General features: G+C 39.1%; 1 protein-coding gene across 1 annotated transcript in view; it reads left to right on the top strand.

Moving 5' to 3' along the window:
• Positions 1-3,665: 3,665 nt before the first annotated feature.
• CRPPA (CDP-L-ribitol pyrophosphorylase A) overlaps positions 3,666-27,666 on the top strand; it is a 106,623-nt gene continuing 82,622 nt past the window's right edge. Inside the window, exons 1-2 of the mRNA XM_058040479.1 lie at positions 3,666-3,826; positions 10,679-10,958. Of these exons, the coding sequence (XP_057896462.1) occupies positions 3,666-3,826; positions 10,679-10,958 (441 nt within the window). The remainder of the gene's footprint in view (positions 3,827-10,678; positions 10,959-27,666) is intronic.

Here is a 27,666-nt window from a genome sequence, read left to right as displayed (position 1 = left end):
ATCTTCTTTCTCCAATTAAAAAAAAAAGGAAAAAGCCCACTTTTCTTTTCAAAGATATGATTGGCATATTTACTGCATAATTGCAAACTACAACTGTGGTTTCAGATGTTATACCCCTGCACAGAAATGATTGATTAGCCTGCTCTTTACTTGCTTTGAGGTAAATGCTGCCTCTGTCCCTTTTTATCCAGAAAAAAACTGTGCAAAATTGTTCTTCCAATATGTGTGAATTTACATTTTACCCACTTCCAATGTCTATGTATGAGCATGCATATATATGCACAGCAACTAAAATATTATATTGATTAAATACAAAATGTATAATGGAATGGAACTGAAGATAAATTATGTATGCACAAAGTGTTGCTGCATTCACAAAGTGCTTCACTGCACGTTAATAACAAATGAATATTAAAAAAATGTAAACCCCCAAATCCCGGTTTTCTTAATTCATGGTAAAGCATAATATAAATATATATGAATGTTATATATGCTCTTCCTTCCACATCATTGTCTAAGAAAACAGAAAAAAAAAGAAATAGCAGTAGCAAGTTAAGTATAACCAAGATGCCAAGAATCTGATGGGCTTCTGGAGAAATTACCAGGGGCTATCAACACAAGTCAAGAATCTTTTGACTCCACAGGGACTGTGGAAAGCATGAGAACTTCAGAAACATTTCATGTCCAAGTGCAGCCAAAAGCAGCTTCAAAGTGCTTTTTGGCTGGATTGTAAAATCTCACCATGATATACAACAGATTTGATGACACTGAAGTCTGCATGCAGCAAAGTCCACCCATCAAATATAATTTATTCTGGATTGATCAAGTGTAATACCCCTAGCATAGTAAGGGAAATGGACTTCAGAGCAAGAACACAACCGAATTGGCACATGTTCCTTCACAGAAATTAATATTAATGAATGAGATGAAGTGGGGAAACACTGGCTGGACAAGAAAGAAGGCACTGGGCACAACAGATTGTGGGTATAGGTGACGACATACAAAACCACAGTGTCAAGAAGGAAGGGGAAAGTAGTTCTGAAGGCTGTTTTGGTGTTGGCAATGTCTCACTTACCTACTCCTCAGAACTCATGTACAGTGGGAGAAGTCATGGAACTAAAAAGAACTTATTTTGTTCCTTACAGAAAGTCAAACAAGAGGTATGTTTTTTATGAATGAATGCATGAAGACCTGAGGCAGGAATTCAGAATATGTTACACTGAAAAAAATTGGAAAAATGGGAATGCTGCAGAATAAGCTTCCATGAACACATTTGTATAGAACTGCTGCAAGAAAAAATCAGAATCTAAGATCATCGTGGATATTAAGAGGTGCCAAGCTTAAGAAGAAAAATTAATTTTGGGCATCTAATAATAATGAAGTGATGCTGACTCATGGTGCAAACTTGGAAGTCCTAAAAGAGACAACAAATATATGTCATCAAGGGACAACAGACAAATATATGTCATCAGTCAGGAATTAGGTAGTGAAATGCTTTCCAAGAAAAGAAAACAAAAGACCTGCTAAAAAAGAACATAGTTGCTGAACCAATGGATTTAAAAAAAAATCCCACATGCTAAACTGTCCTGAAGACAATGAGACCAGCACTCACTGGGAGGAAGGCAGTTCAATTTCTAGCCAATTCCTTCTCTGGTGAAAAGTCTCCACTCCAAAAGCTTGACACCTCAGCATGCAAAGTGCCTGTGCTGTGCATGACTTTCCTGCTACTGCAGGTATCAAAAATACCTGTGGAGTCTTGCCTTTGCTAGGAGGGATCACTGCACTCCTATTGTATGGCTCCTACTTTTGATGCCTCTGCAAGCCCATATGATCATTTCACTCCAGTCCACTGTTGGCATTGCAAAGCAGCCCAGCTGGCACATAAACTTTCATGCTTACTCCTCAGAAAGGTCTCTGTATGTGATTTTCTTAGGTTCCTCTTAACACAACTAAGAGAACCCTGAAAAGCTGTAAATAACCTATCTTCTCAAAGATATAAGGAAATTTTGCAGACTCTAAATATTTGGCTTATTTGGTGCATGTAAGACATTGAAATTTTCCTAAAAATAATGTCAAAGAGGCAAGGGCCAGGGCCCTGAGTACCCCCACCTTCAAGCCTGGATTACTGAGTTAAGGAGTCCAACTTGTCAAGTACAAACACAGTCCTTCCACTAGTAAGAGCTGTAATGAAAAAGCTAGAAGCAGCCCTCTTCTCGACCCTCCTTTCCTTGTTGTGCTTTGGGAGCTGCTTTTAAGCAGTCTTTATTGTTGGCCTCCTATGTCTGCACCTGGTCTGATGCCTCCCTGACCTCGACCTGCACCCCCTGGCTCAGCTTCCTGGCTTGCCTGGCACCTGCCACCTCACTAAGGTCCTGACAGGTGATCACCAGGCTGTGCCTCCTATGCCATTTAATAAATATCAGCCCTGGGAATTTTCCAAACATGTCTCAGCCATCACAGCTTACAGTAACACCATGAGACAAGCTGGAACATCCCAGATCCTAGCAGTGAGTTGACTACCACTGAGTTTTACCTGCAGGTGCTGGTTGATAGTGGCTGAACATGAGCCAGGCAGCCAAGAAGGCCAATGGCATGTTGGCTTGTATCAGAAATAGTGTGTGGTACTCTTGCTATTCTTGACAATCGTTAGGCCACACGTAAAGTGCTGCGTCCAGTTTTGGACCTTCACTTCAAAAAACACATTGAGGTGCTGGAGTGAGTCCAGAGAAGGGCAAAGAGGCTGGGGAAGAGTCTGGAGCACAAGTCCTGTGAGGAGTGGCTGAGAGAGCTGGAGAAGAGGAGGCTCAGGAGAGACCCCATCCATCACTCTACACTGCCTGAAAGGAGGCCGGACTCAGGTGGGAATCGGCCTCTTCTCCCGGGCAGCGAGGGACAGAAAACGAAATTGCCTCAAGTTGCACCAGGGGAGGTTTATGTTGGATATTAAGAAAAAATTCTTCATTGAAAGGGCTGACATTAAAACGGGATGCCCAGGGAAGTAGCAGAGTCCGGATCCCTGGAAGTGTTCCAAAGGTGCATGGATGTAACACTTGGGAAATGTAGTTAAACAGTGAATACGGCCACGCTAATCCAATCGGTTAACGATTGGACTCGATGACTTAAACCCTGCCAGCCTCTTGGGCTCTAGCGAACACGCCGGGCCCAGGGTTCCGGTTTGCTTTTCCCTGCGCGCCCCTGGCGCTCTGTTTATCTCCTCACTACCACAGGCTCCCCGGCCGCGCTCCCCGGCCGTGCTCCCCGGCCCCTCTCCCGCCGGGACCGGGCGAGACGCGGCTCCCCCGCCCCTCAGCGCGGCCCCGCCCCGAGCCACCCGCGCGCCGGGCATTTAAAGGGCCCATGGCGGCCATGCCCGGGCAGCGGCTCTGTGTGCCCGCCTCGGCCCGGCCGCGCTGCCCCGGCCGCTCCCTCGCCGCGGTCCGGGCGTTCCCGCGGGGCTGCCGGGGCCCGGGGGAGCTCCTGCGGGGGCTCGCGTAGCGCGGGGGGGGCGAGTGGTAGGGCCCGGTGTGCGCCGGGGGCAGGCGAGCGGGCGGGCGCTGGATTCTTTGGTTCGCGGACGTCGTGGGCGAATAAAACAGGCGGGCGGGCGGTTGCGCTGTTGGTGCCGCGGGGGGCGCGGAGCGGAGCCGCCGCCGGGCCCGGCGCAGATGGAGCCCCGCGGCCGCGGCGCCGCGCCCGGTGGCGTGTCGGTTTCGGCCGTGCTGCCGGCGGGCGGGAGCGGGGAGCGCCTGGGCGGTGCCACCCCCAAGCAGTTCTGCGCCGTGCAGGGGAGGCCGCTCGTCAGCTACGCGGTGCGGGCCATGGAGAGGTAACGAGCCCGGCGCCGCTCGGCTTCCGACCGCGCCCCGCCGGCTCCTGCCGGGCCCCGGAGAGCCGCAGGCAGCCCTCGCTGCCCTCGCCTCAGGCCCTGGGCACTAGAGCGGGTCTAGTTTTCCTTGCGGTGACTCCGTCCCTCCCCGCCCGGTCACACCGGGAAGGGACCGAGGTGTGCCTGGGCCCCCTCACCTGGGACCGAGTCCCGGGCGGGAGCTGGCGCTTCCCCCGCCCCAGCCTGGCTCTAGCGCCGCCATCCCGGGTGGCTCTCCGCCCTCCTCCCCCAGCCTGTCCATGCTTCGAGGCTGTGCCGCATTCCTTGGCTCTTGGAGATCAGCTGGTCAGCTGCAGTGGCTGGTTTGGTGAGCTGTGAGCCCACCGCAGCTGTTGGGGACAGTCACAGGACTGACTATCCATCAGCCCTGAAAAGGCATTTGTTCTGCCATTGGAGATGGTCTTTATAATGTCCAAAGGCTTCGAAAAATGATCCACTCCTCACTATGGGATGAATGAACTCACTGATGTCCAGCACTGCGTTATGCTCCACTATTGCCCGTGGAAAAACACGGACATCAGCAGAAAGTTTGAAAGAAAAGTGTTTAAGTTATAGTTGCTGGACTAGAAGCTCGTGGCCTATGTAGTGTGAAGGTGCAAGTTTAACTTTTCCATGTTTATGTTGTAGTGATATCTCAAGGAGTAATGGGTACAAATTGAATGATGGGAAATTTAGGTTAGGTGTTAGGAAGAAATTCTTTACTGTTAGGGTGGTGAGGAGCCAGAACTGGTTTCCCCAGGAGATTGTGGATGTCCCAACCCAGGTAGCATTCAAGGCTAGGTTGGATAAGGCCTTGAGCAGTCTGGTCTGGGGATGTCACAGTCCATGGCAGGGAGATTGGGGCTAGATGATCTTTAGGGTGCCTTCCAACCCTTAACATTCTATGATTCTGTGTTGGAGCAAAGGATTAAAGTAATGGGATTTCTTAGCAGCCAGGCTTTTCCTTTCCATAAGGCTGTTGAGTTCTAGGCATGGGACTGATAGTTAATAAATTATTGTCAAATGTTAACATAATATAAGTCTTGTATCTAGTGTCATTTGAAACACTGCAGGTTGGAGCCGTGTCGTGGGACATTCTGGATGTGTTGCAGTAACCCATAGGAAAACAAACCTTTAGATTTTTAGAGAGAATAAATGGGAAGGATTGGAGATTAGTAAAAGAAATAAAATTGCCAACATGTCCCAAAGTTCTTAACACATGGAAACTTGTACTACTTCAAAATTGGAACTCTTTTTCCATTCCCACCCAGGGAGGCTTCCCTCAGGTCACTTGTTACTTTATGAAAGAAATACTGCTTGTTTATTTAATTTTCAACAGCAGCCAGTTGCAAAGCTAAGCACATGAGTAAGCAAAGCATCCAATCCAAAGCTTGCCACAACTATAATTTCTGCCAAAATGTCATGGGAATCTACAGAGAAGAATTATATCCTCACTCAGTGTATTGGAGACCTGGAAAAGAGAACAGAGTGAGGTTTGGGAAGGAAATGTTATGCATTAAAAAAAACCCCAAAAAACAACACTTTATTTTTACTGCCAGTAAGCCCTGAGAAAATAGCCATACTTTGAACAGCAGTATTATATTTGTCCTAAAGATGCAAAAAATTGGGTTGATTTCTTGTTGTGCAGTTCAGCCAAGTTGATTGTGACAGTAACAACTTGGTGCTTGTGCTCAGAAGCTCAATAACCCCTGCCAGTGCTCTGTCAGGCAGAGCTTCCTGCCACCTCTGCTGAATTGCAGTGTTGATTGGTATAGATGTGTATGACGAGCTGGAACAGATCTAATCCAAAGCTAGGAATGGCTTTCATTTTCATCTCAACACTTTCACTTCTGGCTCTGAAACTGTGAAGGATGTACCTTGTTCTTACTTTGTGCATATGTAAGCACAAGCATGTAATATTGTGGAACTGTGGTTTATCACATAATGTATAATCTACCCAGAAATGGCAGATTTTGTGTTTAGTTTGATACTGTGTCTTATGTTTGTTGTTTACCTGATGTAACTGAATGGGTCATTGACTCATTAGCCTGTAATAACTTCTGTTTAACTGGACATCTGGGCTGGTGTGACTGTTTTGGAGTTTTTTTAAATCTAGAAAAGAGGTAGCATTGTATAGACAAGAACACACGAGCAGTTCAAGGATGTGCAGCTATTTTTGCACGTGCTTTTTAAAGATCAGTAGAAGAATTTTTTTATGCTGTTCAGCTGAAAGTGGTGAGACTCTTAAATATCAGTGTGGGAAAAATGGGCAGCTGAGACAAGAGCAGACATGAATGAATAAGCACTGCATCCTGTTGTGTAGGATAATGTAGGACATTGGCCTGCCAATAGTAATCACAGATGATACTCTGAGGAAGAGGAGATGAACAAAACTAGGGTAAGAAGAAATTGTTGGTTTTAATTGTCACTGCAGTGGCACTGATAGGAAGGTCAGGCCTTAGCTTCAGGCTAAAATTAAAATGTGTTAGAAAACTTAAATGTCTCTTTTTCCTATTGAATTTGTTCCTGCTTTTGTTGAACTATGCAAGGCTTTTGCAACAAGTTCCACTGATTTAGAGTGGCATTCCTTGTTTTTGCTTCTGTAACAACTAGCAGAGTTTTTCCTTCATTTGATTTCTTTTTGGTGTAACTATGTTTGTTAGAATAGAACCTTTTCAATTCTTTCTCTGAGGCAGGGAGGAATCTTAGCTCTGTATGCACACATGCATGCATATTTTACTGATCTTTAGAGAGGAAAAAAACTAAGGTAAAGATTGATTTTAAAGTATTCTCGCTGTGCTCATATTTCACCAGCTGTTGCAAGTACAATGAGTGGTTATAAAAGGAAAGCAGAGCTGATGCCTTCACTGTCAGAATTAAAATTTTCCATAAAGGTTTCAGACAGCTTTGTTTTCTTTATTGTAGTATCTTAAAACAGGGGGAGGTATTTTAAAATCCCCTGGGGAAGCTCCCAGAGAAGCACCTCTTTGGAAATGTCTTGCCTAGTTATTTGCCAAGTGTTTTTCTCCACTGACTGATGCATATTCACAGGGTCTGTAAGTCACACAATTACAGTTTTGTTAAGTGGATCTACTCTAATACTTCTTTTTGCCCAGTTGTCATTCGCTTTTTTTCTTTTCTTTTTTGAAATAGTGTAAGAGCAAAAAATAGTTACAGCAAATTTTATGGAGGTGTCTTTTTTATCATGTCTGACTCATAAGAAGCATTTTATTTCTGGAAAAAATTGAGTGGTTTCTGATGAGATGAGATCCTCCAAACTTTCTAAATCTACTGTAAAAGCTTCCTGCTTTCATTATTGTACTGTAAGAGATACATTTGTTTGAATGTGTTTTTTCATAAATCAGTAAATTCATAATGAAGCTTTTATGGAGCAAAAGGAAGTTACACTGGCATTTGGCAAATAGATTTTGTTCTTGATGCTTCTTTTTCTCCTTTGGTTTTTAATAAGGTTAGCAAAAGTAATACAATTATTTATCTTGCACCTCTGAAAGTTTCTGTGACAGTGAAAGATCCTGTCTAACACTGCTAAAGCCATCTCAGTAGTGACTGCCTGGTTCTGGCCTTTATTTGCTGGTCTCAGTAGGTTATATTGAAGAGTTTTTTAGTGGCAGTGTAAGAGTTGCAAGAGATTGAGCGTGGGTATTTGAGTCTTATATCAGATTTCAGCACTGGTTTCTGTGTGAGTCAAGTAGAGGGTTAAATCTGGGTCACATTTGTACCTCAGCATGCCATTTAGGTGATACAGTTTCAAAGTGGGCTTGTTTCATTTCCTCTGCAGCCTGTGTTTTGAAGGAATACCTTAATCTGCTGCAGAGTTAAAGAGCTCCCCCAGTTTCAGTTCTAGCTCAGCTACTGTGTTTGCACTTCTGTTTGAAATTTACTGGAACAATACTATGTTTTACTAGGTAGTAAGTCTGTATGTAGGTGATGAGGAGAAGGATAGCTGCAGGAAAGAAAGATATAGTCCTTTCTGCCTCATTGTTTGCTTTCTGCTAGTATTGGGATCCTCCCAAGGCAGTGGTGAAGTGATTGTAACTGGGCATTTGGTCAGACTTGATTTTCCACTTTGGATCAACAGCCTGTGTTGTATGGAAGCAATAGACTTGTGTGTTGTTAAAGCATGTTGGAGTACAGCATTGTCATCTTTTTTATGGGTCATGCTGATTGTTTCTGAAGCTTGATCCAATGTTACAGTTATGAAATTGAAATAGTGTTTGAAATGGTGTTTTTAAACTGGATTTGAGCAGTAGACTGGAAAATCCAGTAAACTGGAATCTATGCAGAGATTGTTATTTTGGTATGAAATGTTTCTGAAGGAAAGGATGTGACAAATTAAGGGAGGGAAAAGGGATTAATTTATTGGAGTGTATACTACTTCTTTCTCCTTCTTTAAAACATTTGCAACAGTTCCATAAGCAGATCCTCAGAAGTGCTAGCAACCTGTGTGGTGCACAGCTCTCATTCATTAAAATTTGTAGCGTACTTTACTGTATTAGTGCTTTTCATGAGTTTTAGTGGGACAAACCCTAAGCTGTCCTGTATGTAATTAATCCGGAGGATACCTTTATGCTCTTAAATGAATATGTTACATTCCTGAATCCAAGCTCTAATTATAGAACATGGGCCCAGAATGAGTTTAAGGAGGACATACTCAAGTTTACAAATGTGTTTATGCAGACACAGGGTGGAGCTGTGACCGCATCCTGTCACTTTTTGGTGTATTGTACCACTGGAGGCCTTGAGCCATTCCACCCCCTCTGTGCAGAGATTTATCACAGGCTGGCCAGTACTTGTGTTCTCTTCCCTGCTTCTCAGAGCATGCTGTGTACTACCCAGTTGCCTCAAAATCTGTTTCCTTTGACTCCAGAAAGGGCAGTGTCAGTGCTCTTCTGACACAGTGACTGTGACTATGCAGACTGTCCAGTTTCTGGGTGCTGTGTAAGGCTTCAGTCCTTCTGCAAATCAAAATACAGAGCTCTTGTTCTCGATTACTGTGAAATAGCTCTTTCTGAATTTTGCTTTCTTAAATGACAGACTCTGTGTATTTAAAAGAACTGAGATGAATCCAGTTAGTTTGCCCTAGTTCCAAATTGAAGTCATACAGAAGTGCTGTGTTTTGTAGTTAAATATAAGAGTATGCCAGAAATCATATGAGAGATTTTTAAACCTTTTGATGGAACTGTGGTGAGGGACAAATTGAAATGAAACTTGAAACCACATGATTCCAGATTTTACTTTTGGGCAACTTCAGTACTTAAAGAATACTGAGAATATGTTAGTTTGGCTGTATTCTCTGCCTTTGCTAATAGTAAAATGAACACAAGGACAAGTATTTTTCTTTTGCAGAATGCTAATAGAACTTTATTTAAAATAGTTATTTTACAATTCATTTAAACAGTTTTCCATGGAGTATTATTAATTACAACCCCCACCCCCATTAATAAGGTGGAAGATGCTCTGTTGTTTCACGTAGTTCTAGGCAACTGCTTTGTAACACAGATTAATTTTGCTTTTGAAGTAAGAATGGTTCCCAGGCAATGTCTTGTCATGTGTCATTGCAGAAATCAGTATCTTGAGCCGGTGTATTTCTGAACTGTGAATTTCATACTTTTATTTTTCTAACTGTAAATATTCAGTTCTTAGTACCTTCATTCTTTTTGTGTCTGCAATATTAGTTCCAGTAGCTTTACTAGTTTTAGTCAGTGTGTTGTACTTGTCTCTCTTTCTCCCTGGCTGGGCATGTAAGCTACATATGGATAATTTGAACATAATAATTTATCTTTTAATCATTGCTTGTCTGGTGACTTTCTTGTCTGACATGCTAAAACATTCTTCTGCCATCTGTGGGGACACAGGGAACACAATTACTTTTTTTAATGTTCTCTATGTAGGTATTTAGAAAATAGGACACTACAATGGATTTGGATTATGGTATTTCTGTTGTTTTGAAGTACAGTATGGTCCATATTACTAGAATTTGTATTACTAGATACTTTGACAGAAGTATGATTTCAGCGTAGTTTCACTTGTGATTGGTTTTCATTTTGTGGTCTGTGGGTCATTCACTTCCCTCTGTACAACCCCTCAGTTCTAAAGCAGGGCTGATGCCAACAGTAAAATCTTGGAGATCTCTGAAAATGTATTTTTGATATGGTATTATTGACTAACACAGCTATATTTTTACATTGTCTAGCTTCTTACAGCAGAAACCTTTGTGTTTATAAATATATATTTTTTGTCAAACTACAAGGTAATGCTTCTTGTCAGTATTAAAGTGTTACAGTTTTCATTCATTACCATTCTGTCAATTACTGCTCATGCCTGTCTTGATAGTGATCTTTGTTTCAGACTTTTTCATGATTGTCTTATTCCCATGTACGCTGTGTGCTTCACTGGAACATGGAATATTCCAGGCCACAGGATTTACCAGTTTATTAGAAACTGACTAGAAAACTATTCCTGTTTGATTTACAAGTTCTGTTTGAAGTTAGGAATGATGCTGGAGTAAGAAAAGTTTTCAAGGCTTTTGAAGAGTTATCAGAATGTGCCCCTCTGCAAAGTGGTTGTTGGAAGCAAGTCCCTTCCCAGAACTCCAGTGTCATTGGTATAAATCTTCTGTTATAGCTCTCCCTTAAGGGGTGGAGTACAAAAACGTGGACTTGGGTATATTGAGAAGGGCTTTATTTAGCCATCTTGATTTTTTTATTGTTATGAATTTCTTTGTTTCACATATCTTCACTTTTATTTAGTCATTCATGTCTACTTTCTCTGGTTTTGTACTGATTTTTCTAGGATAAGTTGGATATCTGACATTGTTGTGGTGGTCTCTCCTGAAAATATTGAAACAATGAAGACTATCATTGAAAAATATGGCCACAAAAGAGTTACGGTAGTACAAGGTGGAATAACTCGTCACCGGTCAATATTCAATGGACTGAAAGTGTTTGCAGAGAATGAATTTTCCAGCCATTTGCTCCAGAAGCCAGAAGTAGTGATTATCCATGATGCTGTGAGGCCTTTTGTTGAAGAAGATATTGTTTCAAAAGTGGTTATGGCTGCTAAAGAACATGGGGTATGTACTATACAGCAATGGAACTCTGTAATGTGCTTTATACTGTACAGCTTAAATTCATGATTGATAAATCAGGAATTTTCTAGCAATTTTATTAATGTGTGATGAGTTTTTTTTAAAGTAGAACAGATCCAGATTCCCTATTACACAGAGAGGTCAGGTGGGGGAGGTTGACATTTTTAAATACTGCAGGTATTATTTGGTACAGGGAATAATTGTTGCCATGGAGACTGTCAGTAAGCAATTGAATCAATCAGCAATTTGTTAGTTGAAAGGTAGGTTATGTAATGATAGTTTACCCCTTTTTCCATGCAGAATTATCTCTAAATGCTAGAGCAGTTCTGTTAGTGAGTACTAATAATAGCAAAGAGTGTGTGTACTGCATTGGTTGACTTGCAGTACTTGTGCAGACTTTGTGCTTTCATCTCAAACTTGTATGCAAATCCTGAATAAACAGCAGAATAGCTGTCGCTGTATTAATGCTAAATTGTTCTAGAACCTGTAAGCATTGCAGACTCTGGAAAACAGGGTATGTGGGAAGCCTCCAGCTGTAGATTGGGTGTTCTCCTGTTTAACACTGCATCTGAGGACTGGGATTACTCACAGAAACCAAAAAGATTTCTGACAAAGTAAGATATATGAAAGAGAAGAGTTGGTAAGAAGTTGTGTTATGCAAGGTGATAGGAGAGGTATGCACTAGCAACAAGAGGAACTGTTAGATGAACTGCCCAAGTCAGAGATGTAAGAAATCATGACTTAGCCACAGGCTTGTTTGCAAAATTTAATTATCTTTAATTTGTTCTTGAATTCTCCATTAATGAGATGCATAATGCTTCCCTGCTTCAAGGACATGGTTTGAGGTAGAAGTCATTAGTGACAGCAGATTGTTTGGGTACTAGAAAACTCGAAAAATGTACCACTGCTTGTCTTCCTCCAGAAAATGTGGTAAAAGATAGTTGACAGGTGGTTCACAATGTGCACAGTGGATTAATGAGTCCAAAGAATGAACTGTGGTGTTTCCTTAGTGCTCCTACACTTTCATAGTGTAGAAGGGGAATATATAGCTTGTTAAAATGTTTATTATTGATGCCTTAAGCATCATCATGAAAATCAAACTATGTTAAGTCTCTCTGAACATTATGTTGCAAATCTAAATATATTGAGCCTCTTCTTAGTAGGCCTATAGTTTTTTAGATAGACTTAATAAGAAATGTCAATAAAAGAGAGACTCTGCACTATAGTTTTCAGTGGTCTGGAACATAGATTTCCAGTTATTAAAACTTAAATTCTGTTTGGTCAAAAATTTGTTAAAAGTCTTTCTCATATAGCACAAAGTAGCATTTAAGAATTGATTTTCTGCCAAAGACTTCTAAATAAATCCTCTTTGTAAATCAGTTTTAAATGTGATTCTTTGAGAGTGGTAGAAGAATGGAGTTAATTGTACTGGTTTTGGGTTGAAATGAGAATAACTTTTCTCAATGTGTTTGTGTTGTCTTTACATGTTAAGGTGTGTCATATCTCATTTGAATTTAACTTATTCAATTTTTCTTGAAAGTTTTGTGATTTTAGTATAATGTTTTCTCCTGGTTTTCTTTTAAATTGAATTAAGGTATTTAAAGTAAAAAAGTAGGGGGAACCAAGGCAGTCTCCATGGACCTTCTCAAGTCAGTATTCTAGTTCATCTGAACTTCTGAGCAGTAAATATTTCCTAACCTGGATCACTGAAGTATCATTTGATCTTAAAGAGGTGATTGTGTACATGTATAGTAGGCTATTCCATTGCATGACATTTGACTGAAATGTGTGTGGTGGCTTTCTGTGTCAGCTGAGATCCACTGGCTTCAGCAAGGCTGGGCCATCAGAGAGATGTGTGCTCAAAGTCTCCAAAAGCTGCCTGCTGTTGATATTATGTGACAAAGTTGAATTAAGGAACATGAGAAGAATTTCATTTTATGTAACAAATTGGAAAACCACAAAACCACCTTCCCAGAGACAGGTGGCTATTTCTACTTGAGAACTGCAGAATTCTGAGGAACTAAATGGAAAGCTCTGACTTTCTCAAAACTGGTATGCATGGTTTTGAATATCAGAAAAAAATTGATCGAGAGCAGCTATCATGTTTACTTCTTCCTATGGTCAAATTCTTTGCATATATAAAAGGATGTCAGTTCTTCAATCTTTCAGTACAAAAAGTAATTACTTCCTCTTGCATTATGTAGAAAGGTACAAAACCTGGCAGAAACATCACATTAAATGACTTATGTTAATAGGGGTAATGCTGTATTGTTATATGTCTGCATACCAGATAGATAACATAACTATGAGAAGCTTTAATGTTCTTTAAAATGGCAATTGATCAAGTAAGTTATTCACTTCTAGCTGCCAATTGTCAGACAAATAAACTGCTTTATTGCACTTACTAATCGGTTTGTTATTTGCCTGTGGGAATAAAAATGTGTACCTTAACCAGAACTAATAAATTATGCCTTAAACCCCCAAACAACTCCTTGATTATGTCAAAATATTACTTTGTAAGCAATTAAATTCCATTTATGTTTTTGGGGTAATTTTGCAATTAAAATTATATGTTTCTAGAAACAAATTCTTTGCAGCCAGTAAAAGTTGGGAAAAGTGGAAGCCTCAGAAGGCATCAGTCCAAAGCCTCTAGCAATATCTCATTGCCAACATTGCATTTTAAACAAAACTAAAATGAAAAATGCTTACATGGAAAAGAAATCAGGAAGGTGGGGGGGAACTTGTCAGTTCTGCTATTGAGAGTTTACAAAAAGTAGGCACATCCAAAGACTTTTTTCCCCTCTGGTTAACATAAACTAGATTTGAAAGTACAATATGTTATGTTGAAAGGACTAAGTCAAAATGGCACTCTTAAAAGCTGGTTTCTGGAAGCTGTCTAACATCATTACTTTATTCTGAGCTTTAGCAAGGACCTGAACAAAGCTTACATGCCAATACAGCTGTGCAGTACTGCTCAGTCTCGTGGACTCCTACCCAGTGGCAGTTGGTGAAGGTAATACCCCCAGACAGAAAACACTTCGTGTTGTGCTCAGTCTGTTCCTCACTCTTACTGTAGCAGAAGGCTGGAGCAGAAAACATGAAACCCTGTGGATTCTGTTTCCCCCACTGATTTTGCTGTCCATGGTTGCTGAGTTACATTAGCAAAACTTGGTGGGTGGCAAACCAAAAACCACCTCTTTTTCTTCACTGACAGTAAAGGAAGATTTGGGTGGATAAATAAGATGATCTGGTGTAGTGTACTTGAATGGGGACAGAATGCTGTTGTTTTACCCCCTCTGACCTTTCTTTGCACTTTTGCTCTTGGATATTTTTGTTTTCTTATCTCCTATGGTTTTGCCATATATAGAATATTTTTACACCTGGTCTTTGTCCTCTTTGTTTCATTCAAAGATTGATTTTAGCAAGCAGCAAAGGCTGCGTCAATGACAAGATTGTTTTTGATTCATATTTATACACTGGGTCATCTGAAGTTATCCTCTGCTGTGTTCTCAGAAGTTCTGCTTTCATTGTATGCTTGGTGCTTTGCAGTGCTCTCCCTGTCTTGTCAGACCCCTGTGCAAAAACAGGATTAAGAACTGATGGCATACTACTATTACCATCTTGACTGAATGGAATGAGTTTTGTACTTTAGGAGAGTGACTAACATCAGTGTAAAAGTAATTATTAATGAATTGTAGGGGTGTTACTCATCAATAAAATAGCCTTTAAACACCTACATGCTCTTAGCCTACTAAAGCACATGGAGGACCGGGAGGGGATTAGAGAGTATCATTATGGCTTCACCAAGGGCCAGTCCTGCTCCACCAACCTACTGGCCCTCCATGATGGAGTGACTACATCAGTGGCATGAGGAAGAGCTACGGATGTTGCCTCTCTCATCTTCCCTAAGGCCTTTGGCATAGTCATCCACAATCTCCTTCTCTTAAAATTGGAGAAAGATTTGATGGGTGGACTGTTCAGTGGAGGAGGAATTGGTTGTCTGGCTGCATTCAGAGGGTAATGATTAACACCTCAATGTCCAGCTCTAGATCAGTGACAAGTGGTGTCCCTCAGGGGTTCCTGCTGCAACCAGTACTCTTTAATACCTTCATCATTGATGCAAACACACAGGCATCAGATGCACCCTGAGCAAGTACATAGCTGACACCAAGGTGAATGGTGTGGTTGATATGCCCAAGGGGTGGATGCTCTGCACAGGGACCTGGACAAGTTCAAGCACTGGTCCTGTGCAAACACTGAGGTTCGACATGGCCAAGTGCAAGCTCCTGATCAGTAAAGGCTGGGGAATGAAAGGATTGAGGGGACACTTCAGAAAAGTGCGTACTTGTGGATGAAAAGCTGGTCATGAGTGACAGTATGCGCTTAGAGCCAGAAAGCCAGCTGTGTTCTGGGCCAGGAGTGTTGTGGCCAGCAGGTCCAGGGAGGTGTTTATGTCCCTCTACTCAACTTTCATGGGAACCCACCTGGGGTACTGCATCTGGCATTGAGGGCCTCAACACAGGAAAGATGTGGACCTATTGGAGCAGGTCCAGCAGAGGGCCACAGAAATGATCAGATGGATTGAACATCTCCTACGATGAAAGCTGAGAGAGTTAGGGTCAATTGGCCTGGACAAGAGAGCTCCAGAGAGACCTTATTGTGGCCTCTGAGTACTTGAAGGGGGCTTATATGAAAGATGGTGACAAACTTTGTAGCAGGGTCTATTGAAATAGGACAAGTGGTAATGATTTTAAACTAAAGTAGAGTACATTCAGACTAGATAGAGACAAGTATTTTTTTTTACAGGGGGGTCGTGAAACACAGGAAGAGTTTTCCTAAAGAGATGATGGATGCCCCATCCCTTGAAACAGTCAAAGTTCAGCTGAACAAGGCTGAGTAACCTGATCTCACTCAGAGTTTAAGACATCTGTGCTCATTGCAGCAGGGTTGGACTACATGACCCTTAAATGTTCCTTGCAACCCAAACTATTTTATGATTCTACATTATTGTAAAGATCAGGAGCTCCTTAGCAGCCCTGATTGTATGAAGAAATGAAGTGTGATTATGCTGTTGTACAAAAAACAGGTATACAATGCATTTTTCCTTTTTAATGGATAACTATTGAAAGTATAATGACATTTCCATAGCTTATGGCATTTTTGGTCCCATAGAAATTAAAACCATCTAAGCCAAGTTGTTAATTGTTTTCTGTGTTAAATGGAGAACTAATGCATTGTTACTAAATACTTGTAGTCTTAGTCCTAAGAAGATGTAATGTTTGATGGTGGGAGGACATTGGTAGGGGAAAAACAACTCTGTCATTTCCCAGTCTCAATTTAAGTGTTTTAGATAATTAATCACATTTATTATGAAGGATGCAACTCACCCAACTGAAATACAGAAACCATAGACAGAAACTCAAATTGCAGTCTCCCTTTTTTCTTGGCATTATTTGTGTGTTGCACTAATAGAAACAGCCTAGTACTAACACAACCAGTATTTCTAAAAGGTGGCTTAATCCACCACTTTTTAGTTTCTGGAAATCTACACACATTGTTTTTTACCTTCCTTTCTTTTTTTTTTTTTTAGATGGGGTTAGTTTATTCTGAAAATACATTCCGAGCATAGTTTCCTGTACTTAAATGGTTGTTTGGGTCATTTTTTTGTAATGTCTATAAAATGTACCCCCTTTAAATTTAGAGATGTACCCCCTTTAAATTTAGAGAAACAGCATATATGGTACTGCTGTTTATTTGAGGCTAGGTAAAATCTGTGTGCTTTATCTGAGAAAACAATGTTGCATTTGGGACATGAAGCAGCCTTATGCAAAGATAAGTCTATTTAGCACTCAGATTTCCCCTTCCTGCAGCAGATAAAAGGTTTAAAGAATAGTTCCTTAAAATAAGGGAAATCTTATCTTGTCCAGCATCTGTGAGAAGCTGAATAAAGGCCCTGGATCATTCTAGCAACTCCTACATTCCAAGATGTGGAAGAGGGTCTTAGCCATACTTCTCTGACTAAAGATTAGGCATGTAAATTTTACTCCTTTTCACCAAATATTGCGTTGAAAAGAAAGATTATCTGAATTTTGAAAGAGATATATTCTCAGCTGCATTTTGGCTGAGTTTGTAATCTAGGTGTTTGTGGCAAGGACAACACCAACCCTGCAGGTTAGGTGGAGCTTCTGAAAGCCAACTTGGCCTGTTTCATCTGCTGTAATCATTTGCTGGACTGGTTCTGTGCTTATGCTCCTGTTTCCAAGAAGTCAGTGGGCTGTAGTACAGAAAGAACTAAAACTGCCTTGAGGAGCCCCGGAGCATGTAGGAGAGAATTCATGAGGTATCAAATCCACACATACATATATTTAAGTCACTGTTTGAGCCAAACTGACATGGCAAGGTGTAGTGATCCGTATTATTAGGCCCTTTGTAACAGAAAGTGTTAGATGAAGCCTGTATAAAGAGGTGATTTGAAATTTTGAATTTAATGAATTCTAAGGGAAAGAAACCTGAATCCAAGGTTTGCTGCAAGGAGAGGCACAAGGAGTTCTAAGAGAAGCAGCTGAGCAAGTTCATAAGGCAAAGACATTTGATAAGCATGTGCAGAGTTGCTTAGGGCACTGTGTGACCACAAACTTTAGTGCCCACGGGGTTTGGTTGCTCAGGACTGTATGCGTGGGAAAAGAGTTGTTAATTAAACATTGCAGTTTTGCATTCAGTTGATTAAATTGTGCAAGAGTCTTCCTACAACACATTGAGCTTTTTTTTCTTCACATAAAATGATGCAAATCATGTGTTAAATGATATGCAGTGGATCAGTATCCTTCACATCATGATGTTGATTTTGTGATGATGCACGCTGTCTGGAGGTAAAATATCCTTCTTAAAATATAAACCTCCTAAAAAAAAGTTTAACTCCTGTGGCAGTTGCATCAAGATTTTTGCTCCACTGAATACAAGTGCTAACTTGTCCTTATATTGATTTACTGTAATATGCAAAATCCTTGGTGGCAGAGTGCGCGCTCACTGATTGCTTTTTGCAATGTAAATCAGTATTTGGGGTATGAAAGATATCTTGTTGACTGTAAGTTGTGCTTCATTACTTGTTAGTGCAAGGTAATACTATGCAGTCAAAATAAAATAAACAGTTTTGTTAATTTTAGTGGCAACAATTATTGGGTTTGTGTTTCATTGATTTTTAGAGCAGATGTTTTGTTTAAATTTTGCCACCTAGATTTGCAGTACAGCACGAGTTAGAACAAGAAAGTTCTGGTAGCTCATCTTATTGTCAGTTATGTTGAATGAATGCCAAAATGTAAAGCTGTAAGTATGATTTAAAATGCTTCAAAAATTACTGAAAACTGATGGTGGGTTACTGGCCATGTGATTTGCTTTGAAATATTTGAATTGCTTAGACCGAATTATACATCTTATGGAATCCATTGTAATTGTGTTTAGTGTACAACTATTGCTAACAACTGAAAAGAATAAATAGGTCATAAGAAAATCTTGAAACTCTGCACCAGCATGTGCTGCTCTTCAGGTGAGGGATGCCATGTGTGGTGTGTATCATATACTTAATATTAAATTGTTAGTAGCGTTATACAGACTCTATGCCAAACTTTAACATATTTTAAAAAAATGTATCTAGAAGAAAAATCACTTATTAAACAAGAGCATGTTGTTAAACATTTCCAGTTAATGCGCTGTGACTAAAAGAAAAAGTTAAATATGTTGACTAAGGTAGTAGGATCTTTTTTGGCTAATAATGTGACAAAAAGTATTTTATGTAATGTACTGTGCTATTGTATCAATGGAAAACGCTAACTTCCTTGACCATTCTTGGATTCTCACAAGGAATGCACAGATAAAGAATGCACTAGAAGAAATGCTATGTTATTTGTATGACACATTGAAAATGTATATATTGGTTTAATACTATGAACTTTTCTATTTTATGCTTCATTGTTTTAAAAATTTATGTCAGTAATTCATGATACAAGAACAACATAAATGACATTCTTATGACTTACTTTCAGTCTGTTTAAAAAAAAAAATCCAATCTTGATATGAAATCAAATGTTCACATAACTGTTGCATCATTGTTTGCAGTACCACTCTTCTTCCCTTTTCCTTAGTGCATATGTACTTGGTTTTCCTTCTTCTCCACTTATGGTACATTTTTGAGCTTGTTTTCAGTGCTGTGTGTTGAAAAATTGTACCCTGTTATACATCTAGTTCTGCTTCTTTCCTCTGCTTTAAATATCTATAATTTTTTTAAAATATATGTATTCCTATTATTCTGTCTTTTTGAGGGGAATCTTTTCTATTTTCTCTGAGAGATCTTATTTGTTCCACAGAATAACATTTAGAATTTAGCATGTGGTTGATCAGGCCAAAACAATATTTACTAATGCTTAGAAGTAAAGGCTTTAAATACAAAAGAACAGAAATTATGTAAAGTAAAAAAGAACATGTGCAATCTTAATTTTTGAGCAACAGTTGCTGTTATCTTCCTTAGTTTGCTCTAGCTAATTGGGGTTCTGACATGTCTATATGTACATGTGCTATCATCAATTACTCAGATAGTATATTCTGATAAAGGTGACCTCATTAGAAGAAATATTTTCTTTTTCTAAACAGTGTCATAAATATACATTACATTTGTTTAAGGCATCCTATGTCTTTGAAGTCATTTCAATGTACAACATAGTGTCAGCTCATTAACATTGGATCAAAGTGTATATTAAATTTCTGATTAAACATCCCCTCTCTTTCAGCTAGGAATAAACACAATTATAACTTCTTCCTTCCTGGTGTTGGTTTAAGATTAACATGTGCCCAATTTTAGTGAGTTTGACTGTTGCTTCTAGCCAGCTGGGTAAACAGACTTTAAGGAAATTAGGTGAAGTTTAGCATACAAACCTTTTTTTCTTAGTGTTCAAAACTCCTTACATGTGTTCTAATTAACCTTCTTTTTGTCTGGCTGATGATTAGGTTTAATATCTGTGTAAGACTAGGCTTGTTTAACATTTCAACCAATTCTGTCCTTGGGCAATTAAAAGCTGCCAGTGCAAATGTGTCAAGATAGCTGAAATTGCACTGGCTGGTGATACTGCCTACATAAAGGAAATTCTAGTGCTCACTAATGAGACTCAAATATGGCGTAGCCATAAGGATTATGAATTTTGTCTTTTGGTTTTTTCTTTTGCCCAAAAAAATTCAAAATAAGGTAATTTGAGAATTATTCTTTTTGTTAAAGAAGATACCCTTGCAGAAAGAAGGTAATCCTTTTTCTTCAGACCTAATTTCTAATGGATACACAACCCAGATTGCAGATTGTGCTTGTTTGTCAGTAGAAGGAATAGGTAGAAGGAATCCTGGCCCCACCACAGCACAGTCACATAAGTTGTGTCTCTCCTATGCTACATGGGAGAGTCTGGGTGTGAGTGTGGGTGAAAGTATGCTATGCCCTGGCCTCAAACTTACGTTTCTGCATGCTAATGAGAGCACCTCTACCTTTATTGTGGTGCACTGTCCTTTACTGAGTCATCTTGCTTGTCCTGTAGTCCTGACTGACTCCATGCTGGTCCTTCAAGAGAAGTGTGCAGCTGGCTTGGGGTGGTCTTTTGGATACAACATCTACAAAATGAGTTATGGGGGCAGATGGTGACAGCTTTGAGTTAAGACCATGCGACCAAACTGCTGCCTTGCCTTGCTATCCAGAAAGTAGGTGGGTTCTGGGTGCAGAATGAGGTTGTGAACTCTGAGGACTATGTGCAGGCTTGTATTAGTTCAGTTTGGAAGCTTGGCTAGTTTGGGCTTGAACAAGTGTTCACATCCAAGTTTAGAAAACTTTGCTCGCGTGGTTGAGCAGTTGTTTTCAACTGCACTTCTGTAAAGGCGTGGTGGCTTATGGCTTGTGTCATGACTTTGTTTCTGCCTCCATCTTGTCCCTTGAAACAGAGTTGTTTTGCTAGGATTTCTATAGATTGGAAGAGGAAATACCCTAAATCTTCCATTTCTGCACTGGAATCATATAACTTCTCATAGATTAAAATTTTGGTTATAGAAAAAAAAATGTAGTCCTAGATAAGAGCTGGATACAAAATACGGAAAATGAAAACCAAAAAAAAAAAAGAAATGTAAGAAGAAAAGGTTAAAGTATGGTATTTTAATGCTATACCGTAAATGTTTATTAGAAGTAATTCTCTAATTGCTTTATTTTACAAAAAAGGTTATGTGCCTTTTCTTTTATTAGATATAGAAGGAATCTGAAAAGAACATCCTCTTAAATATGTGAAATATTTTAATCTTATAATTAACTTTTTGAATTTTGGTTTGAACGTTCTATTTGATAAATTTGAAATAGGAACTCTTTCAGTGGAGACAATTCTTCTAACTCAAATATTAATTACTGATTGTGTCTGAAGTATGTTGATTACTGTAGATACAATTAGTTTGAATGCAAATGTCTGAATAGAAGTGCAGGTTTCTACCTGTTTCATGTATCAGAGATACTGTGTTTATTTCTGTATTTTTTTTCATACTGTGGATGGCTGTGAATGCCCTTCCTGGAAAGTAGTTTGATCTGTGTAAAAGAATACTCTCCCTGAAGTAACATGTGGAAACAGTTTGATGGAAAAAAATGAGAAGAAATTAATCATAGTTATTCTGAGCTTCTTTTGCTGGTTCATAGCCAGACCTAATTTAGACTGAAATCCCTATGGGATGGTAGTGTTTGGAAACATATAAACAGTCTTTCACCCAACAAAAACCATTCCAGGACATATTTGTAAACTGTTAGATACCTAGCTTGTCTAAATTAACATTGATTGTTATTGTTACGTAGTTCACCAGTGTCCTAATGCAATTCTTGTCTTCATGGCAAAGCAAGATAAAATTGCTTGTATGTTTACCAAGTTCACAGTTATAAAACTGACTTTAATGGTGTTCCAAGATAGATATAGTGGCCCTACTAAGTGTGACAAGCCCCACCATCTCCAGCATACAGTTTCAAAGAAGTTACCTGCTTTGAAATGATGATAATGTATTTCTAATGTACTTCTGTTTTCAGTGTATATATGCGAGCCAAATTTATTTTTTCTAAGGCAGGGTGGCTAAATTATTTGTGAGTCTTGCTTCAGTCATATTTTGCTTGTCAGAACTGAAAACAAGTCTGAATAAAGAATTAAAATGTATAAATATGAATATTGAGAAAACATGTAAAAGCTTAAGAATAGGAACATTCTTTTAAACTTAGCACTCAAAGGCTTGTTTTTCTATGTCTCATATCAGGCCTATTCCTAAGTAATATTAAAACATTGAATTGTTAGTTGGAATGATTTAAATATTAAAGAAATAAAACATAAAATATACACTTAATAGTACTAGACAGCTGAGAAGATAGCATAGGGAAAATGAATTTCAGGGGAGGCAGAGGCTATGAATGGAGAAGAAAAGTATTGTTGGTGTAATCAAAAAATGAAAAGAAGTCATGTTAGAGATGGAAGGCTTTGCTCATTTATGACTAGACTCTGTAAAGTTGTAAGCTGTCATTCCCACTCTCTTAAGCTGAGGGTTCCAGGCTGGTGGTGTGGCTGGACTTTGGGGGTCTGTGTTAGTACTTGGGGCTTACTGGGGACAAGGTAAGCATGCCAAAGGCACAGCATACTTTTGTTTTAGTAGGCTGGCACGGAGGATCTGTGGTTGTCTGAACTTGTTACCACACTGTTCTAAAACAAAAGGAATTGTAGTTCTGACATTTTTTTTAAGGATTTTGTGCCACTGCAACTTTTTTGTTTTTTTTTTTTTTTTTTTTTTTTTTTTAATTCCTAGTCCATGTCATTCAATTTGTTGAGATTTGCAGCTATTTATCATTGTTCTGTTTCAGCACTGGCTACCCAGAATGACCAAATCAGCGAAGTGTGTTGGTTATCATGCTCTTTTGGACCTTTTGGCTCCATGATAACTTGTTCTTGGTGTGTTGTGCTGTAAGTGGGGAGTGCTGGTCCCTGTTGAATACTGCAGTGTGTTTTGGATATCTGTAAGCTGGATAATTTGTTGCTTTTGATAACAGCTCCATCTCCCTCCCTAATCCTTATGAAAATTTTAATGGGTTCTGTTAATTAGGATAATAATTCTGTATATTAGGATTTTACTACCTAATATAACCTTATTATAAATAAAATGAGGATTTTAATTATTTATGAATTTTCAGTAAAAGTAAGCTGTACTTCATTATGTTAGCCAAATTGTTATGTTGTGTGTCAGCTTCTGTGATCTAAAAATTCATATTTAATTTTGTAATAAAACATGTCATTGATACTTTTTGGATTCAGCAGTCCTTGAACTGATTTTGCTGTCTGATCTTAAAGCTCATCCTGGTTATGGATTCACTGAATACACACATCTAAACAGTATGATAAATTGAGAACAATATGTTACTGTTTAGTGAAAAGATGGGTTAGTACACCTTGGATCCACTGGAAACACTTGTGATGCTTTGTTATACTGACCTTCCTCATGCACTTCATTCTCTACCTTTTTTCAGTCACCATTGAATCTTTAATTCTTGAATACATGTTATGGTCTAGGCAATTATGCAAAAAAATGAACACAAGAGACAGATTTTGTAAATGTTTTTGATTTGTACAGTTTAAAATGAGTCCTAAAAGACACCTGTTGCTTCAAAAAGCATCTGGAAGTGGGTTCAGTTACACCAGATCAAGGGATGAGCTTGCCTCTGAGGGACAGGACTCTGTCCCTTCCCCTGAAGTTGATAGAATTCTGCATTCTTAGGACATTTTAGCATTGCTTTAAGGAAGTTATAGATTAAAAGGTTGTTTTTTTCTTCCAATATTTTATTTGCAAAAGAAAAATAACAAGTTAGTGGTATTTGTTTCAATGTCTGTTATGCTATGAAACAGTATTTTAAGAGCTTGGTCACTCATATTTGGATACTTTAACTGATTTATTTAACAAAATGTGCAAAAACGAGGAAAAGAAATGCATTTCCTGGACATGCCAAGGTTAGTGCTTGAATGTGTTTGAAGTAGGGTGGCTTGAAGGCTGTAACGTGCACATTTAAAGAAATTCAGTTTAACTATCCACTTCACCTTCAGGAAGGGTGTGTGATGCATTTTCTGTGTGATTTTGAAAGCAAACCTACTTGAAGTCTGGCTTAAAATTATTAGAAATTGGAAGACAAGTACTCTTGAGTAGGGAAATGTCAGTATAAGACTCAGGCACTTGCTTTAGACACACATATCATATGTATTTTGTGCTCTGGTAATTCAAAGTGCAAAAAAGACTTTTAGAACTACAGTGACATTAGCAAGTACTTATAATTTTAAATGAGGATAGGTTTTCTTTGTTTTATTAATTTTTAAGTTCATGTCTGAACTCAAGTCCTCACCTGAGAGCCAGGCTAAATACTGAGAAAGTGCATTCCTGACGTAAAGAGCAAGTCAATACTTCTCAAATTAGAACAAATAAAATTCAAATACCTGAAACTCAGTATATATTCTCTTTTACTAATATAGAAATAATTTTTTATTATTGATTTATAACTGCAAAAACCAACCTGGCAATCCCCTGCCAAGATTAAAATGCTTGCTGTTGTAACTGAATAGATGTGGACTAGCTGAATGATTGTGTTCTCCACTTACACCCCACAATTATCAGGGACAGAAGTCCATTTAGATGCAATACTGCCTCATTGTAATATTGTCCCTACTGTGCCCTAATATTTAAGTTTCTGAATGAAAAAATGTAGTCTATAGCCTTGTTTTAAATTCCTAAACTCCCCATTCAGTTCATTGCAAGGCTGCTAGGTGGAATTCAGAAAGGCTTTGTGCTTTTCAGAGTGGGGGGAAGGTTTGTGCTAACCAGAAAGAAGTACTGCAGAATGAGGCATATATCCTTAAAACATGCCCCTCCTTAGCCTGTATATAAGACAAAACTCACAGCTCAATTCTTTTGATTTCCCATGCCAATTGTTGTGCCTAGACCACGGATGAAGATGCAATGAGCCAGTTTTGGAAGCAGAAGCACGAGTGGTGAGGTCTGTGTAAGCCAGCAGGGGTTTGGCAGCTCTGTTGCCTTATAGCAGCTCAGGGATGTTGCCAGCAGTACTGCAGATGCAAAGATTCCTGTATTTGGGACTCAGCTCTCTTGTGCCTTACGAAAAAAGTACAGGGCCACAGGCCAGTGTTTTCTCTTGCTTGGTCCCAATTTCACACAGTTTGAAAGTGGCCTTAAGAATTAATGCAGTTCATGTGTCACTGAGGTGGCAAATGCAGCCCTGTGATGGGCTCAACATCATCTGGTTGAGACAGCTCATGTGTGTTTGTGGGACAGAAAAAGGTCCTGTGGAAAGTGAGCCAGTAGTGAGCAAAACAGAATCAGTTTCTGTACCTTGTCTCAAGATTTTAAGATTTTGACTCAGTGCTGCATCTTAGCAAGTGTGCTCAAGCTCAGCTTTTGGGGTTTTGGACTGCAGCTCTTTATCATATGAAGTTTTTCTGAAGAGTTGAAACTTCTTGGCTTTACTAGGTACCAGAGCTCTCCATTCTGCTTTCAGTCATGGACTGAGTTGTCTTTTTCTGGAGTAAAAGCTGAGGCTTTCTTTTAAATCAAATGACTGCTTATTGTCCTGTTTTTGCATACACAGAATTTCTCTCCTTTGTGTGATCAGAAGTCAGCCATGAATCTTATTCTTTGTATTGAATTTCATTTTTTCAATCAGTGTCAGGTATAGTTTGAGGGGACCTGCTGCAGAAAAAAATCTTATTGTGCCCAACTTGTGATTTCCTATTGAAGTGGCAGGAGGAGAGGGGGAAAAACTCACCCTGCCACGCTGGACTCAGTTATGGGGTATTGTAAAATAAAACTCTAGTTGTTTAAAAAATGCACTTGTTAAATGTTAAGTGCCGTGAAGCTTTCAATTACTTGAGAAGTTAATTGCAGAGTTTAAAAAAAATATTGCATTTGGATTTAGTAGAAATTAGGTCATTCTGAATTGTTTGGAAGAGCTAGGCCTCAGCAGAGCAGGAGTTGTGGTTCAGTATTGTCACAAAGATACCAATACAGATATTCATAATTTTTTATTGTGCAATAAACCAGATGGCAAGAAAACAATGTGTTTCAGAGTTCTTTTAAGAACATAATTCTGAGTATTCAATTTTATTTAGAATTGCAGTTTGGTTTTTTGTTCCTCAGAGTGCATGTTTCACTTGTGAGATTTGGTTACGCAAGTCACATTGTATTCTTCTAGCCTGTTTTATGCTGAAAATGTAACATGACAGGATTGTTAAAAACTGTAATAAAATATTGGATCAGCCTAAGGAAGCCTCTTTTGCTAAATGGCTTTCTGGAATGGTAACTGTTCCAGAAAAAAAATTCAAATATATAGCTCATTACAGAAAAACTGTGGGTAACATGCTGCTCTCTCTCTTTTCCCATGACCTTCTAATTTTATAATTTTATGTGTATGTGTGTGTGTGACCAATTAAAGTATGACGGCACAGCAAAATAACATAGTCCAAATGCCCAGCAGCTGGGATATAGATGTAATAATCCATGTCCTTGAATCATAGGAAATAGAGAGGGGACAAGTTGCAGATAATTTAGTCTCTACTTCTGCTATGCATAGCTTTTGCTCTAAGTACATCTGTTAAATTTACACCTCATTTAATACACTGACATATTACTAAAATTATAGTGGTGTTTAGTTTTCTCAGTTTGTCTTTTCTATTAGAGTAATAAAATTCATCCTGGCTAGGACAGAAAGGTGGCCTAGATGACTTCTTGAGATTCTTTACAGACAGTTCTAATGTGATTGCCTGCTTTTTACTGACCTTTCTGTACCACATTTTGTCTTTGGATGATAGTGTTTTGCTCCATGTAGCTTTTGTATAGCTATCTCTTTCCATGTATTAGAAAGGAAAAGTGCTTTTCAGATTTTGAGAAAGTACTTCAAATATTTCTCTTCTCACATTTATCTTTTGAATCTTGACTCTTCCTTCACCCTGCCCTGGTTGGTTATGCATATCAGAACTATTTGGGCATGAGAAATTGGTTCACATCTCTGTATTCATTCTGTAAAAAAATGAACTCAGAAACTGTAGTTTGGAGCTCATAAAGTGCTCAACATGCAAACTGCTTTTGCCTTTGTTTTATTGTTTAGTAGTGTAAAATGGGGAGGGAAGAGGACTTGTTCTTTCTCTTCTGAGGTTGCAAGAACTCTTTTGTCTTTTTCTGCCATTTTATGATTATCTGAGGTCAGAAATCTTCGAAGAACGGACAGGACTCATATTAGGGCAGGATTTGCCAACAGTGATAAGTAAAATTGCTCATTTGTAATAAGGGACCTATTTTTTTTCTGTGTCAAAATTCACTAAACTTCAGAAAATATGAGTCTGCAGTAAAGAGTGTCAGAATTCACCACTGGGAATTATTCTCTAGGCATTCTCTTAAGATGTTGGATATATCCACATATCTCGAAATAGCATCAATTATTCTTTTTTTATTCATCTTAAAAATTCATAATTAGCAGAATAGTGTGAAGATGCTGTTCTCAGTGTTTAGCATTGATGGAGAGCATGATGGAGCAGTGGTTATCATTGATGGAGAGCATGCTTTTTTGCCCTGTGACTTGGTAAGCAGTGTTCTGCCATTGCATTCTCTTCTT

This window comes from Melospiza georgiana, chromosome 1 (assembly GCF_028018845.1).
Source record: "Melospiza georgiana isolate bMelGeo1 chromosome 1, bMelGeo1.pri, whole genome shotgun sequence".
Taxonomy (NCBI): domain Eukaryota; kingdom Metazoa; phylum Chordata; class Aves; order Passeriformes; family Passerellidae; genus Melospiza; species Melospiza georgiana.
The sequence above is the reverse complement of the archived record's forward strand: the minus strand, read 5'-3'. Positions and strand labels throughout refer to the sequence as shown.